Here is a 17,360-nt window from a genome sequence, read left to right as displayed (position 1 = left end):
TGTCAAATAAATATGCCTGAGTGCTAACCCTCAGTACCTGTAATTGTACCCTTATTGACAGTAAGCTCTTGGCAGATGTCTTTACATTAAAATGAGGTCATGCTAGATATGGGTCAATTTTACTCCAATGACTGGTATCCTTATAAGAAAAGAAAAATGAAGACACACACAGAACAAGGTGTGATGATGAAGGCAATGATGGAGATACATCGACAAGCCAAGCCATGCCAGGGACAGCTGGCAGTCCCCAGGAGTTAGAACAAAGACTCAATTCTTGAGCTGCCAACAGCTCCCTTCAGATTTCTAAGAACCTCCAGAACTGTGAGACAGTAATTCCTCAGTGTGCTTAGAACAAGAGACCACTGCAGCATTGCTCATTTTAGCCAGTCTATATTGTATATATGCAGCATATTATCTACACAACTGACTATGGACACAAGTTATTTTCATGTCTTGGTTATTATGAATAATGGGATATGTTGCTTAGTTTTTGCACATTTGTGAGTTTTCTAGTTTTGTCCTGTTACCTGACCTCTAGTTTCATGCCATTGTGGTTGAAAAGATGCTTGATAGGATTTCACTCATAAATTTATTAAGACTTGTTTTGTGTGCCAACATATAATCTATACTGGAGAATGTTCCGTGTGCATGTGTGAAGAATGTGTTTTCTGCTGCTGTTGGATGCAGTGTTGTAAGTCCGTCTGCTGAATGTCCTTGAAGTCTTATGTTTCTATATTGATGTTGTGTCTGAATACTCAATCCATTATTGAAAGTGCAGTGCTGAAGTCCTGCACATCTTAATACAAGCTATACATACATAGCTGCTTTTATGGGGGGGGGAGGATAAATATTTATACAAGTTCTTTCCTTTGGTGGAATTGACTCCTTTATTTTTTTCAGTTTTGTTCTTAGCAAAAGCAGCTTATATTTATTTCAAAAAACTATAAACGTTTACTATATCTCTATAAAAGAAAATGATTTTTAAAAGTGATGCATATGTATTCAAATGTGACCAAATCAACACAACAATTCAATGCACAATAAGAGTATTATGTAACTCATGGAACAAAAAGCAACACACAACTAAATGTTTTGTCAATACAAATGCTACACACATATACAAACCTACAGCTTAGTGCAACACAAACAAATCCTAAGTACATGGGATAGCTACCTTTCTCCTACATTCAAGGAGTGAATGTCTTCTATGTAGTAAATAGACATAGAATGTATAAAAACTTTAGTCACATATAGGGTAGTCTAAAAAGTGTGAACAAAGTGAATTAAATGCAGGGTTACCTTATGGGAAGATGCACATTTCAGAAAGAACTCAACTTAAATAAATCCACTATATTGACACGGTGATCCATAAAAAACCCATCATTGCAAATGTACACAAACAACTGCCCAGAAATATCAGAAATCTTACTGTGAGGTATTATGGTACCCTGCCTGAAACAAAAAATAACTTGCTTGATGGCTTAAAAGAGCAGATAACAATGAAAATTAAATAATATGTGAGTGAAAATAATTGCAAGGTATAATAGTACAATGTTCAAAAAGTGAATACTCTGGGAAAGATGTATTAGCCTGTACAAGTTGGTTTCGATCAACTATTGGCTGCTTTTGCAGTAAATTACTAAGATTTCATTGCAATAGTATTTTCCCACACACATCAAAATCTTGAAGTATTAGCCTTTCCAACTTGTCATTTAGCCTTCTTTTTTTTTTTTCCGCAACCCTCTAAACAGAGCAATCGGTTTTTGAAAATCAAGTAGCCATTTCGAGGAGTCATAAGATACAGATGTTCAGAAACATTACACAAACTACAATTCAGGCATCTGCACAAACACCACCAACACTTATGGGAAAAGGTGTTTCTTTTCAATGTGGTCAGTACATGAGTTAAAAAACCATACTATTATTGTCCTCCAAAACCAAAACAGGAGCAAACTTTATTGCCTTCTGCCAAACAAAACTAAATGCCAAACATTAACTGAAAACCCTGCACAAACTGACCCCTTTGTTTAATACTGACCTTTGCCATGTCTTATTATAGTCCTTGCACTCAAGACTATTTTGTCTGAAGCATAGCTACCCCATTTCTTTTGGTTTCTGATTGTATGCAATATCGTTTTGAATATCTGCCCTTTCAGGCTGAGTGTGTTCTGAGAGCTGATGCGAGTCTCATGAGGGCAGCATAGCACTGAATCTTGGATTCCTTTCCATTCAGCCAATGTCTATCTTTTGATTGGGGAATTTAATCCCTTTATATTTAAAGGAAGTATTGATACAGGCAAGGAGTTTCTGTTGTCATTCTTTTCATGGTATTCTTGCTACTTTAGAATTCTTCCTCCCATCCTTATCCATTTTCTCTTTACCTTTGTGATCTGATGAGTCTCAAGAATAGTAAACCCTGATTCTTTCCTCTTTATCTTTTGGGTATCAATTACCAGTTTTGCTCAGTGGTTACCATGAGGATTCAGAAGACATGACAGTCTATTTTAAGTTATGTACAGCTTCATTTTGCCTACTGAACTTATTCCAGGCCTGAGTTGACTCTTCAAAAATGTGAATGTAGAATCCTAGCCATTTTAGGAAGGTTTTGGTATACTCTTTCTGATATCTGTGAAGACTTCTTCCTTTCAATCATATCAGTCGATATTCTGTACTTGTAGCTATTGCTATCATGAAGCTGCTTCACATTTTTGAGTGGACTGACCCTGTTTTTCCTTAAAGACTAATTAGTACAACATGTTATTTGTAATACACACTTTTAGTTGAAATAAATTGACAATGGTGTCCTGAACACCTCTTTCATGATAATTACAACAAGGTTAGAGGCACAGAAAGTATCTCCATATAGATTTTATTCAACTCTTCTCCTTCACCTTCCATGTTAAATTACATATGTATGAGTCCCACCTAAGAAAGAAGGGAACTCATATCACTGATGTAGCGACACTCAGCCACATACATTCAAACACCCACTAGGAGTAAATGAATTTTCTGAAGTGATTTGAGAATAAGAAGTATATTAATGTTTACTAGTCACAAATCTTAAATAAGGTTAATGTAAAAATATTGAGATTATACCTATGCAAAACTCCATCCCTTTTATCATTTAAAGCATAATAGCATACACATTATCTAAATGTTTACCTTTGTATTATTCCTTCTAATAAGTATTTTGATGTAATGTCTGAACACACTGACTTATTGCTTTCTGCTGTGAATCCTGTGACACGTGTTGACATGTTATATTCACTTAAATATATTTTTAAATACTTCTTTCAACTTACTTTCCTTTTGGTACTCTCTGCTGTTTTCCAAATGGCATATTTATGAACAAGGGCTTTCCTCATGCATTAGGTTTGTATGGTTTCAACTCAACATGCATTTGGAGATATTGAATAAACATTGAATTCCAGATGAAAGCTTTGTCATTCTCTTTACATTTTAGAGATTTCCTCTGATATGGGAACTATGATGTTGAATAAGCTAGGACTTCCACCTAGGGGTTTGCCACATTCATCACATTTGCAATGTTCCTCCTATGTATGAACAATGTGATGGTGAGTAAGGCTTGAGCCATGTGAAACGTTTCACCACATTCTCTACAATTATAAAGTTTCTCTCAAGTATGAAGTTGGTGGTGTGGAATGAGGCTTAAGCACTATTAAAGGGCTTCCCAGATTCTTTCTATGTGTAAAATCATCTCTATAACATATTCTCTAACAAGAAATCAGGGATCAGCATTGGTTTAACTCTTGCCACATAGTTTACTTGTGTATCGTTAATCTTCAATGTGGATTCTGTGATGTGGAGTACCATTGAGCAGTCCTTAAAAGTTCTCTCACAGTCTTGGGGCTCCTGGGTAGCTCAGTCGGTGAAGCATCCAACTTCACCTCAGGTCATGATATTGTGACTTGTGGGTTCGAACACTGCCTCAGGCTCCGAGCTATCTGTGCCGACAGCTCGAAGCCTGGAACCTACTTTTGATACTGCGTGTCTCTCTCTCTGCTCCCTCCTACTCATTCTAAGAAAAAAAATTTTTTAAATAAAAAGAAGTTCTCTCACAGTCTTAAACTCTGTTTTAAACGTTTGCTCCAAGATGATTTGTGTGATATTGAATAAAGGGTGATTGGTGATTAAAACCTTTTGCACATTCGTTGCATTGGTAAGGATCTCTCAAGTATGAATTTTGTCATGTCAAGTAAGTTTTGAGTGTTTGGTAAAGGCCTTGCCACATGCCTTATATGGTAAGCTTTCTCTCCAGTATGAATTCTGTGATGGTCAATAAGGGTGACTGCAACCTAAAGGCCTTGCCACATTCTTGACATTGGTAAGGTTTCCCTCCAGTATGGATTCTGTGATGCAGAATAAGGCTAGAACCGGAAACAAGGTTTTGCTGCATTTGTTACATTGGTAAGATTTCTGTCTGGTATGAATTCTGTGATGTCGAGTAAGGATTGAGTATTCACTCAAGGTCTTGCCACATTCTTGACATTTGTATGGTTTCTCTCTGGCATGAATTCTCTCATGTCAAGTAAACTGTGAATACACCTTAAAGGCCTAGCCACATTTGACATTTGTAAGGTTTTTCTCCAGTATGAGTTCTGTGATGTTTACTAAGGTGTGAGTTTTGGATAAAGGACTTGCCACATTCTTGACATTGGTAAGGTTTCTCCCCAGTATGGATTCTGTGATGCCGAGTCAGGGTTGAGTATTCACTAAAGGCCTTGCCACAGTCTTGACATTTGTGAGGTTTCTCTCCGGTATGAATTCTGTGATGTTGAGTGAGTAGTGAGGAACGGGTAAAGGCTTTTCCACATTCTTGACATTGGTAAGGTTTCTGTCCAGTATGCATTCTATGATGTTGAATAAGGGATGATTGCTGGCTAAAGGCCTTGCCACACTCTTGACATTTGTGAGGTTTCTCTCCAGTATGCATTCTGTGATGCTGTCTAAGGCACGATTGCTGGCTAAAGACCTTGCCACATTCTTGACATTGGTAAGGTTTCTCTCCAGTATGCACTCTATGATGCTTACTCAGGGATGACTGCCGGCTAAAGGCCTTGCCACATTCTTGACATTTGTAAGGTTTCTCTCCAGTATGCATTCTGTGATGCTGAGTAAGGGATGATTGCTGGCTAAAGGCCTTGCCACATTCTTGACATTGGTAAGGTTTCTCTCCAGTATGAATTCTGTGATGTTGATTAAGGTATGAGTGCCATTTAAAGGACTTACCACATTCTTGACATTTGTGAGGTTTCTCTCCAGTATGCGTTTTGTGATGTTGACTAAGGGATGATTGCTGGCTAAAGACCTTGCCACATTCTTGACATTTGTGAGGTTTCTCTCCAGTGTGGATTCTGTGATGCTGAGTAAGGGATGATTGCTGGTTAAAGGCCTTGCCACATTCTTGACATTTGTAAGGTTTCTGTGCAGTATGGATTTGACTGTGTGCGTGAAGTGATGACCCACCCTTAATGGTTTGACCACCTTGTTCACATTTGTCAATTTTCTTTGCAGTATGTGTTTGCTGATGTTGAGATAGTGTTGAGTGTCTGTCAAAGGTTTTGCCACATTCCTTGCAAATGTACCTTTTCTCTCCAGTACCACTTGTCTTACAGGTATTTAGACTTAATGATTGACTAAACATGTTTCCAGATTTGTTACCTGTGTATGGGTTCTCCCCCACACGAATCCTTTGATGATCAGCAATACTGGAGGACTGCTTCAGAGCTTTCCCACATTCATCATATTTAGAAATAATTTCTCCCCTCTGTGTACTCTTACTATTGGTACATTTGGAGTTTGGGTAAAAGACTTCCTCATCTTTATTAGGTTCAAAATGGTTTTCTTGCAGAGAAGTCCTCAGACATTTGATAACATGGGATCCCTGGTTAGACTGTGTCTCAGATTCACTGTATTGAGCCAGTGTATCTCCATTGAAAATGTACTGGTAATGTTGTAGGGTCACCTCCTCTGTGAAGTACCTCCCAAATTGAGACGTCCTAGGACTTTTATCTTCATTTTTGAATCTCTGAGTTTTAGAACTATTTGACTGAAAGGTCAATCCAATCCCACTTTCACAATGGTTCAAAGCATTGTTTTCAGTGTGGATGGGGTAACTTTCCAAATGTTCCAAATTTTCGTTGCACAAATATGTATGTTTGCATGTTTGATTGGAACTTCTGCTTACAGATGCACACTGCTTTGCACAAATAGTGGATGTAAAAAGGGCGGTTTTCCAAGATGTTTTATGTCCTTCACTGCTTGTGGCCGTGAAGTTCTTGTTATGGGCAGTCCTCTCAATTGGACCACGTCCTTCATGAAACTTCTGATGCACTTCATTCTTTCTACTACTGTCCCAGTTTATCATTAAGTGTAAATTCTCAAAGGCATGATGTTTCCCTGTACCCAGTGACACATTTTGTGAAGAGGTTTCTATGCATGGTTTTGGCAGGAGGTTCTGGGTGCCATGTGAAGATATAGCTGAAAGATAGCAAATAACAAAAAAAGGAACATCATTCCAATTACTACTCTCACATGAATGTACTGACAACTTCTAATATACAACCTTCAAATCAGTCAGAGAATGTCAGGAAGATGGTTGAGAAGGATTCATCGGGCTACATTCTTCCTTGACACAGAAATTTACACACAACGTGCTGAAGACATAGCCTAATAGATCCTTCTGTAGTTGTTCAATGGTGTAGCACAAATCACATTCCTATGCCACAAAGAATCAGGAAAGTAGTTTATGAGCCAAAATTTAGAAGGACATTTAATTTAAAACTCAAACAGAAATGATGAAAATACGATATAGAAAAAGTAGGAATAAAACAACAGGACGAGTTTGTTTTTACAAATAACCCAAAAATTTTACAGACCTACACCACCATCAACTAAGGATGAAAAATTGAAGTTCACCTAAAATCAGAAGTGAAGAAGTAAAACAAGACACAGTACATGTGATATCATAGAAATAAAAGTAATTATAATTGGGAAAAAGGATAATAACATGCTAACAAATATGTATCCAAAAAATAAAAAAATAAAAGTACCTATTTCAAAAAAGGTATAACCTACCTGACATCATCATGGATTAAAGAACATGATGAAAGGGAAACTTGAGTGGCTTAATTGGTTGAGTGTCCAACTCTTGATTTTGACTCAGGTCATGATCTTAGGGTCATGTGATGGACCCCCATATCAGGCTCTGCCCTAAGCAAGAAGCCTGCTTAAGATTCTCTCTCTCTCTCTCTCTCTCTCTCTCTCTCTCTCTCTGCCTGCTCCCCCACTCACTGACTCTCTCACACTCAAAAAAAAAGAAAAAAAGAATAAAGTCAACAGATCTACAACTACTAAGTAGATTAAAACTGTAATTAATAAACTCCCAACAAGGAAGTCCTGTGCCACATGAATTCACAGGATCATTCATAGACACACATGACAACGTACCAGAAATCTCCCCAAACATTTCCAGGGAGGGAAGAGAAGGGAGATTATGAAACCACTTGACCATATGAGCATTAACAGGTTATCAAAGCCAAAGGAAGATGCGACAAGTATACAAGAATATGAATTACTATCTGTGGGGAATATTCAGGCCCCATGTCCAGCTCATTGCAGACTGTGAAACCTGCTTGGGATCCTCTTTCCTCCTCACTCTCTGCCCCTCCCATTCTCCTCTTCCTCCTTCTCCCTCTCAAAACAAATAAACAAAAAACAAACTGAATCAAAAGCACATTTTACCATTTTACAACACAATCAACTGGGAATTCTTCCTGAAATTCAAGGGTGTTTCACCACATGGCAAACTACTGAGTTGGGACTACACATTACAGACTAAAGATCACAAAGAGAGGATAATCTCAATTGATACAGGACAGGAAGTGAGCATATTGGACACCATTTCACGATTAAAGATACTCAATAAAGGAGAAATCAAAGGAAACTTACTCAACCTAATAAAGATCAAGTATGTGTGAAAAGCTGAAATCTAACATAATCAATGAGGAGACCAAAAGCTCCTCCTATAGGATCAGAAACAAGGTAATGAAGTCACTCTCCCACTTTCATTCCACACAGTCCTGGGACTCTTCACAACAATTAGGCAAGAAAAAATATATAAAAGGAGACCAAATTGAGGACGCTTGGTTGGCTCAGTCAGTTAATTGTCTGACACTTGGTTTTCAAGTGGCTCCTGATCTGACACTTTGTGAGTCTGAGCCTCTTTGACTCCTCTGCATTTCAAGACTATCCTTGAACATGTCTTGGAGGGCTTTTCCAGTGGTCACAAACTCGTTTAGTTTCTGTTTGACTAGAAATCGCTTTTCTCCCCTTTAGTCTGGATGATAGTCTTCCTGAATACAGTATTCCTAGCTTCATATTTTCCCCATTCAGCATTTTGAATCTACCTTGTCCCCCCATCAGGCTTGCCAAGTTTCTGTTGAGAAATCTTGAGCTGGCCTTATGGTTTGTTCATGGTAGGTGAAATACTTCTTCCACGTTGCTGCTTTTAAGATTTTGTCATTCTCGTCATCGTTTGCAAACTTGATTCCAAGATGTCTTGGTGCTGGCCTCCTTTTGGTGATTTCAGTGGAGTTCTGTGCCTCCTGAGTCTGCAGGTCTGTTTCCTTCAACTGATTAGGGATGCTTTCTGATATTATTCCCTGAAATAACTTCTCTAACCCCCTTTCTCATCTTCTTCTGTGACCCCTGTAATATAAATGTTTTCACTTTTGATGGAGCCCCTGATTTCCTAAGTCTATTACATGTTGCCTAAGTCTCCTCTCTTTGTCTGTCTGTCTCACTCTCCACCTTAAGCTTCACTATTTTCCATTATTTTGTTTTCAAGGTCACTAATTTGCTGCTCTAATTCCCCCAAACTGCTGTTCATTGAATCAATGTGTTTCTCATCTCATTTATTGCATTCTGCATCTCTCATTCTTTGTTGAGCCTCTTGCCTCTGTGCTAAGAGCCTCACTGCTGTTGTCTTTTACAAGTCCAGTGAGTATCCATAATGTAGTTCCTTCAGTTTACTATTGAGAATGTTACTGACAAAGGTTTCACTTAGAACTCTGGCTGTGGCCATAACTTGTTCTTTCATTATGGATAAAATCTTCCATCTTGGCATTTTGTCTAAGTCTCTGGCACCCTCTGTATGTTAAAACATCCAGTTATGTCTCCTGCTCTATTGTTCTGGCCAGTGGTCTGCCGAGGCTCTCCTTTCCAGGGTTTGGACCCTGTCCTCAATGGATTGAATTTTAACTAGTTATGCTGTGGGCTGCTTGTGAGATGAGACCTGACATCACCTCCACCAGAACTGAGGCCCTACAGAACTCTGTGGTCACATGAGGTGTGGGAAACAGCTTAAGCAAATCTCTTGGGGAGGGGACAGCCTTGCTGGGATTGAGTCAGGCTTGACTGAGAAGGGCAGTCCCACCAGAGGATAGGGGCTTGGGGCTTGTTGTAAGCAAGGCAGACAGCCAGTGTCCCCGCTGTGCCCTTTCTCTCAGGGTGCTCTGTGTTCCTGCTGAGGAGGATGGGAAGGAAATAGAACCAGCCAGCTCATTTGTTCCCATCATACACCTCATTGAAGGGCCCCCTAGGATATCAAATAATCTCACTCATGTGTGCCCCAAGTGCTCTTCACATTGCTGTTTCCATGCTGTCTACCCTCAGGTTGTGGGCCTACCTTCTGTTCAGGAGCAGTGCAGTGCCCTCTAGGATCTTTCTCAGCCAAACTTGCTGATCTTGAAAACTCGAGGCTTGAAGCCACACTGCTTGCAAGAACACACAAAATGAAGGTCTTCTCATTTTCCAAGACAATCACACTAGGGAAATGTTCTTGTGCATTCTCCTTTGGGCTCCACTCTCCTACCTTACTCCACAACCACAGCTCCTGCTTTCAGCAGCACTATAATCTGTTGCTCCCCCAACCAAATCTCTATACTTTCTACAATCTTCGATGTGCCTCTTCTCTCTCATTAGCCGAGTAGTTCCTCTGTCAGTCTTAAGGTTGCTTTTTGGGATACTTAGGATGGCTTGGTGGTTATCTAGATGTGTGTGTGGGATGTGATGAGGGTAGGGTACTCCTAGTCTGTCACGATACTATCTTCTTTTTCTCTGAAGAATCCCTATTTTTTTTTTATTTTTAATTATTTTATTGGAGAAAGAGAGTTTGTGCAACTAGGGAGAGGGGCAAAAGGAGGCCGAGACTCTCAAGCAAGCTCCATGCGGTGTGAAGTCTGAGGCAGGGCTTGATCCCATGACCTTGGGATCATGACCTGAGCCAAATCAACAGTCAGAAACTCCACCAGTGGAGTCACCCAGGTGCCCCTGAAGATTCCTCATTTTGAAAAACTTATTCAAACTCACACAAATTTTATAAAATTGGAGATTACAAACCCAACACACAAAAAATTCATTCTTTATACACAACAAAGAACAATTCCCCCAAAAATACAATTACAGTTATATTATTTTCACAAAGAATAAACTTCTTAAGACTTATAATAATGCTAGAGGTCAAAACTAGTGAAATGAAAACTATAAAATATTGTGAAGAATAGAAAGAAGTGAAAACACATCCATGTTCTTACATTGGAATACTTAAAATTACCCAACTGTCAGTACACTCTAAGTGATCTACTGATCTTGCGATGTCCATCAAATTCCCAATGACATTTTTGGCAGAAAGATCACAACCAAATGGAACATTCACATGGGTATTGCAGGATAATATATACCCACAATAATCTTGAAACAGAGTACTCTGGTGGCACCACACTTCCTGATTTACAACATACTATAAAATCACTTATCAAAATAATGTACTACAGAAGAAAACAGAGACACAGAATAAGGAAAAAGTGATGGTGATGTACACGTGCACTTCAATGTCAATGTGTATGAAAACAAACAGAGCATCTTCTTAAAACTCACATTCTGATTTGGATTTTTAGGTGGGGCCTGAGTTTCTACATTTCTCACAAGCCTAAAACTCATGCCAACATCCTCACTTCAAGAGCCACACTTCTATATTCCAAGAAGAAACAAAAAAAAAAAAAAAAAAAAGAAGAAATCACGGAGGACTTTGAACTTGAAGAATAATGAGGAAATTACTACTCCTCATATCATGAACAGAAACAACCATTCTCCTTGAACACTTACTACACAGTACAAACCATTCTAACAGTTTTGCATAAATTCACCCACCAATCCCAGTAACTTATGAGAACAATAGTATTGTTTTTCATCTTTCAAAAGAATATGTGGCAAAATTGCAGTAATAGTATAGTATGTGTCTTTATCCAGATTATCTGACTTAATTCATCTAAGAGAAACACACCAACCCTTATAAAGAGATAATCCTTTAAGAAGGTTCATAGAAAGTTTCAACATGACAATGGTAACGCAAATATGATAAAACCACAAAACTGAGTAACATAAAGCGAAAAGTGAGGATACCACATAAAATATGAATATTACTAATTGAATACAAAAGAATAAAAGTGATAGAATAAAATGTTTACTCTCCTTAAAACTAAGAAATGTTTTCAACGAGTAAAGCTTATACATCTATTGGGGGAGAAGGGTTTTGTGACTTGCTAACACCACAAACATACACACTCACAAATAGAAATAGGTATTGTTTTTGAGTCTTTTATAGCATTGAAAGTCTAGGTCTCAATTCTCTTTTGTGCTGGATTACATTTTACAATTTGAAGGCATTTGAACATATATGATGCATATTTTCTTTTTCTGGAGCAACAGAAAAGAGGTAAGGAAGAATATCTATGGGTCACACAGGCAGAATACAATGGAAATTTACAGGACTGAGCCCTGATTCACAATCTCTACTTCAAACAGCAATTCCTACAGCACACATAAAAGAAATCCTTCATTTTCCAAATCAGACAACAAACAAAGTGAAATGAAGGAGGAAGCTTCCAGAATAAATGAGATGACTATGTACATCTTCCTGTAAAGATACTTAATGATAACAGAGAAAATATATCCACCTTCTAGTGGAGGGATCCAGCATAGAGCACACAGGAAATAAGGAACCTGTAATGGGTCACATTGGGATCAAGTGCCTAACATTCTTCAAAGGACACATATGACAGCTGTGAAATAAACGTCCAGAACAAATATGTAATCAGTGTCTACATGCCAACATGAAAATATCCATTTTATTCAAATATCAAGCCAATAAAGCATGGCAAACAATTCAAATGATCATCTTAGAGAGACTCCTGGAGGAAGAAGAGGGAACACGTAACTAAATGATATCAGGAAAACTCTGCAGGACCAACAGGTCAACCCAAATGATCTACCTCATACCTCATGAGGTGCATGCCATGTCAGAATTTCGATCTAATGAATCAGAAATGAATCTCATGAAGAAATTGAAAAAACGTTTCAGAAAGTGAAAACGTTTATGACAAAGACAAAGGAATTTGCTATTATACAAGAAAAAAAGTAGAAAATGATGAAGTTACTAAGAAATAATGTAACCATTGAGACTTCATTACAGGCTGTGAGTTCTAAGTTCTCAATGTTCTAGTTCTCTGGTGGCATTAATATTGGTAGGAATGCTAGAATACACAGACAAGTTAGTTCACCATTGAGGAATGGAACACATAGAGTGGAAATTTCTTATCGTTCATAAGAAAAATGAACTTCTGAAGTGAAACAGAGGATGAGATTTTCTCATTTTAGAAAGTGCTTTTTTATCTGATGAAAGTACTCAATCTCAGTGTTGTACGATGAAGATGAAAGCCTCAGTGGGGCGCCTGGCTGGCTCAGTTGGTTGAGCATCTGACTTCAGCTCAGGACATGATCTCATGATCTGTGAGTTTGAACCCCAAGTCAGGCTCTGTGGTGACAGCTCAGAGCCTGGAGTCTGCTTCTGATTCTGTGCCCCTCTCTCTCTGCCCCTCCCCCACAATGGCTCTGCCTCCCTCTCTCGCTCGCTCAAAAATAAACTAACATAAAAATTTAAGAAAAGAATTAAAGCCCCAGTAGCATTGGAAAGCACAAACCAGAAATCACGTGATCCCTGTCCCCAGTGTTCCTGCGATTTGGGCACCAAACACAGTATGTCCACCACTACCCTGACACCCGTCTCACAGGAGGCAAAACAGAAATTGGCAATGGCTTAGGATAGAATGTCTCAGAAATATGGAGAATTCCCCAGGCTCTTCAATGCAATGGAGAAGCTCTCAGACTTTGGAGACCCTCAAGCTCCAAGGGGAGTCTCCTGGCACTCACTGTGAAGATGATGGACCATCACTGGAACTGAAGAAAGAATCCTTAGAGAATGTAAGAGCATGATGTGTTGGATAGCTGATGTCCTGCCATGAGAGGGACAGATATAATACTAGGCTTCTCAAACTAATTCCCATTCAAGGAGAGCTACTCCAACCACATTTTAAGGTCTAGCTTCACCCTGTTTACATTTCACCATTATCATCTTTTTCATTCATGCCCAGCAACCTAGGGGTGAGGCTAGTCTTCTTTCTCTTCACATCCCAGAGCTCCCTCTTTTGTTCCAAAAAAAATGACCAGGTCTGGATTTGACACAGTTGACACTTGGTTATCAGAAAAAAAAAAAAGAATGTAACTATTTCTCAGATTCTATCTTTCAACCCAATATTGTGCTCAGTACACAAGAGAGGACAGTGCAGAATTCTAGAAAATGATTTCCCAAATGCTGTGGCCCAACAGCCCCTTTAGTACACTCAAGAGGAATTTCCAGTGTTCACATCATGACCTCACTTTCAAGTACTACCACTACAGGAATGAGTAGCAGTTGGGAGCTTAAGTGGGCAGTACCCATTTATGCCACTCAATGTTTACAATTACCACCATCTATAGATGATGATGCTCTTACCTAACCTTAAAGAAGGGGAATCTACAGCTGAAAAGGACACCTTTATATTTCTCTGTATCTACAAACCCTTACTTCTTTCCCTGACTGCCGGGATCTGAATCCCAGTCATGCAAAGAGGATGTTTCCAAGAGACAGTCTTCAAAGGAAGGAACAAACCCGCGAGTGTGGTTTGGAAAGTCTGGAAGGAGTTATCCTCACCCAAGAAGAGGAGGTGTCCACAGGTCTCTAACATCACATCCCTGTACAGTTCTCGCTGACTCTGGTTCAGGCATCCCCATTCGTCCTGGGAGAATTCTATGGCCACATCCCTGAAGGTCAGCAGTCCCTGCAACAAATGCCACAGTTACCAAGTAGCCATAAGCAGCATTCATAATGGTACCTAAGATGCAGGAGGGAGTTAATGTCACCAGCTGGACCCCAAGACCTGACCTTCACTGGTTACTTGTTGATACCCACTGCCCTTAGTCCCTCATTTTATTTCACTTCTTCTTTCAACCTTATCTGTTACTTCAGGCAGCAACACCCCAGGGCCATCGTCTCTTGTGATGGAAACAGAACGTATACAACAAAAGGTATGTCATCTGAGAAAGAGCTTATACCCACCCAGTCTGAGCTTATCCCCTGACTCACTCCTAAGCAAGTAGACAGTGGTGTCAACCACGGGGAGAGGATTGTTACCATGACCTCATTATAATGCTAAACTCTCCACCTAAGATCGAGCACAAACCTCATTTACTATGTAACATCTAGAGTGTGTATAGAAGGGTTTGCTTTAAAAAAGAAAAAAATCGAATGTGTATTTATTTTTGAGAGAGAGACAGACAGAGCACGAGCACGGGAGGGACAGAGAGGGAGACACAAAATCAGAAGCAGGCTCCAGGCTTTTGAGTTGTCAGCACAAAGCCCAATGCAGGGATCGCACTCACAAACCGCAAGATTTCGAGCATACAGCCTGCAAGATCATGACCTGAGCTGAAGTTGGATGCTCAGCCAATTGAGCCACCCAGGCGCCCCTGTATACAACTGTTTTCTTCAGGGCCAAGTGCAACCTTATCCCCACCTTTACATAAGATGATGGGCTCTCCCTCTAATTCTCCACCCTGACTATATATGAAGCCATTCCCTTCCCAGGGTCTCTGCTTTGGAAGTGATTCCCTGTGATCTCCTTAATTGTTAAAATTCACATTTCCTTTGTGTGACAACCCCAGCTGGTATAGAATCTATCTGTGACTCACCAAGAAGTGAATTCCTGTTTCTTCAGGTACTTTAGGAAAACTGGTTCTGACTTAGAGAGGTTTCCTGCTTTCTGCAGAAAGATCTTTTTCAACACAATAATATGCTTTCATGTATTTTCTAACTTTGAGGTAAGAACCAGTATGAATATTGTGTTTATTCAAGCGAATTCATAAAATGAAGGCATCAACAAAGGCATCCACATTTTTAAATACTATATTCACATCACATAGTATACCTTGTGTCTCTTTCTTAGATGGAAAGTCAAGGTGTGTTACAATGTATGTAGCATATTCTAATATGAATTACAATTTCACAACGGTGTATTGGAAAGCTTTTTATTTTTTAAGTTTATATACTTATTTTGAAAGAGAGACAGACAGAGAGGGGAGATGGTCAACAGAGTGGGAGAGAGAGAATCCCAAGCAGGGTCCCCACTGTCAGTGCAGAGTCTGACTTGGAGGTGCATCTCAGGAATCATGAGCTAATGACCTGAGCTGAAATCAAGAGTCAGATGGTTAACTGACTGAGGCATCCAAGTGTCCCTAGATTCTGCATTTCAACGTTTTTATTTATTTTTGGGACAGAGAGAGACAGAGCATGAACGGGGGAGGGGCAGAGAGAGAGGGAGACACAGAATCGGAAACAGGCTCCAGGCTCCGAGCCATCAGCCCAGAGCCTGACGCGGGGCTCGAACTCACGGACCTCGAGATCATGACCTGGCTGAAGTCGGAGGCTTAACCGACTGCGCCACCCAGGCGCCCCTAGATTCTGCATTTCTAACAAGGTATTAGCCTGTTGGCCAGGGAATAGATCTTTAAATAACAAAGAGCAAGAACTCAAAGGCAAGAACTCTTGGAATACTTGGAACTAAATGGGTTTTTAACAAACACAGGTTCCACTAGAATAGCAAAATAGGCAACAACAAGCCTTTCTGAGCATTTCCTACTTAGTAGAAGGCACCTATCCATTTTTCATATATTAATGGAAAATAAACGATAATTATAAAGAATTATCACCTATGAGAGCAAACACGTTAGTCTTCTATTTCTCTGAGTATTGTGTCAAGCATCCAGTACATGGAAGAGACTAGGTTTTAACCCGGTTCTCTGACCTAGAGTTGATCTAAAATGGCACACTGGCTGATATCCAGAGGGGATCCTAAAGCAATGTTCATACCAGGTGTCAAAGCTGAAAAGAATGATGGAAACAAGAATGTGTCCCCACAAAATTGATCTTTTTACACTTCATGCACATATCCATACATTTAGAAAGTAGTTACATACACAATAAAAGTGATAGAGTGAACGGCCACCTGGGTGGCTCAGGTAGTTAATCATATGACTCTCGATTTTGGCTCAGGTTGTAATCTCAAGGCTCCTGAGTTTGAGCCCTACATTGGACTTTGCAATGATAACAGGGAGCGTGCTTGAATTGTGTCTCTCTCCCTCTCTCTGCCCCTTATCCATTTGTGTTTTCTCGATCTCACTCTCACTCATACACAAAACAAATAAACCAAAAAAAAAAAGTGAAGAGTAGAAAATGGTCATGGTAACTAAGAAACATTTTCAGTGACATTAAACTCATAAATCTCATTTTGGATACTGATGCTTAGGTCTTTTATTCACACAAACACGTTGAATGATATACATAGACAGCTATTATTTGAGTCTAGTATGATGAGGGATACAAAGAGAAAATTGTTCACCGTTAGCCCAGAAGATTGACCTACAGCCTGCATGGTTTTAATAAGCATCCAGTAACTGCTGCTTGCTACATTCTGAAGGGGTCTCCTGACTGCCTATACATGTCCTCAATAACTAACATTGAAGTGAACGGTAATCACCAGAGAAATCCTGCAGAAGCAGTGTTACAATTAGAAATTCAAAGGAAAGGGGACCTGAGTGGTTCAATGGGTTAAGCCTCCAGCTCTTGGTTCTGGCTCAGGTCATGATCTCACAGTTTGAGTCGAACCCTGAATAGGGCTCCGTGCTGCTACAGTGTGGAGTCTACTTGGGATTCTCTTTCTCTCCCCATTTTTCCCTATTCCCCCCTCACGTGCACTATCTCCTTCTCAAAATAAGTAAATAAACTTAAAAAAAAATCCAAAGGAATATTTGTGATCTAATACTGCGTGCATGTACCCTCCTCCCCAGGACATATAAGCTTCATGAAGCCACAGTATAGCTCTCTTTGCCCACAGGTCCAGACTCTG

At 39.6% G+C, this 17,360-nt stretch overlaps 1 protein-coding gene across 4 annotated transcripts in view; it reads right to left on the bottom strand.

Annotated features, from left to right (window-relative positions):
• Window positions 1-17,360, bottom strand: part of LOC122494752 (zinc finger protein 345-like) — a 232,203-nt gene that overhangs the window by 81,055 nt on the left and 133,788 nt on the right. For 2 of the 4 annotated variants that reach the window (XM_043600169.1, XM_043600168.1), the window contains exons 2-3: window positions 14,111-14,237; window positions 869-6,501 (exon numbers count right to left, since the gene is read on the bottom strand). In XM_043600169.1, the coding sequence (XP_043456104.1) occupies window positions 4,568-6,501; window positions 14,111-14,237 (2,061 nt within the window). In that variant the 3' untranslated portion in view covers window positions 869-4,567. Of the gene's footprint in view, window positions 1-868; window positions 6,502-14,110; window positions 14,238-17,360 lie in introns of those variants that run through there. The other 2 variants (XM_043600167.1, XM_043600166.1) reach the window with 1 other exon arrangement.

Source organism: Prionailurus bengalensis, chromosome E2, assembly GCF_016509475.1.
Source record: "Prionailurus bengalensis isolate Pbe53 chromosome E2, Fcat_Pben_1.1_paternal_pri, whole genome shotgun sequence".
NCBI lineage: Eukaryota > Metazoa > Chordata > Mammalia > Carnivora > Felidae > Prionailurus > Prionailurus bengalensis.
The sequence above is the reverse complement of the archived record's forward strand: the minus strand, read 5'-3'. Positions and strand labels throughout refer to the sequence as shown.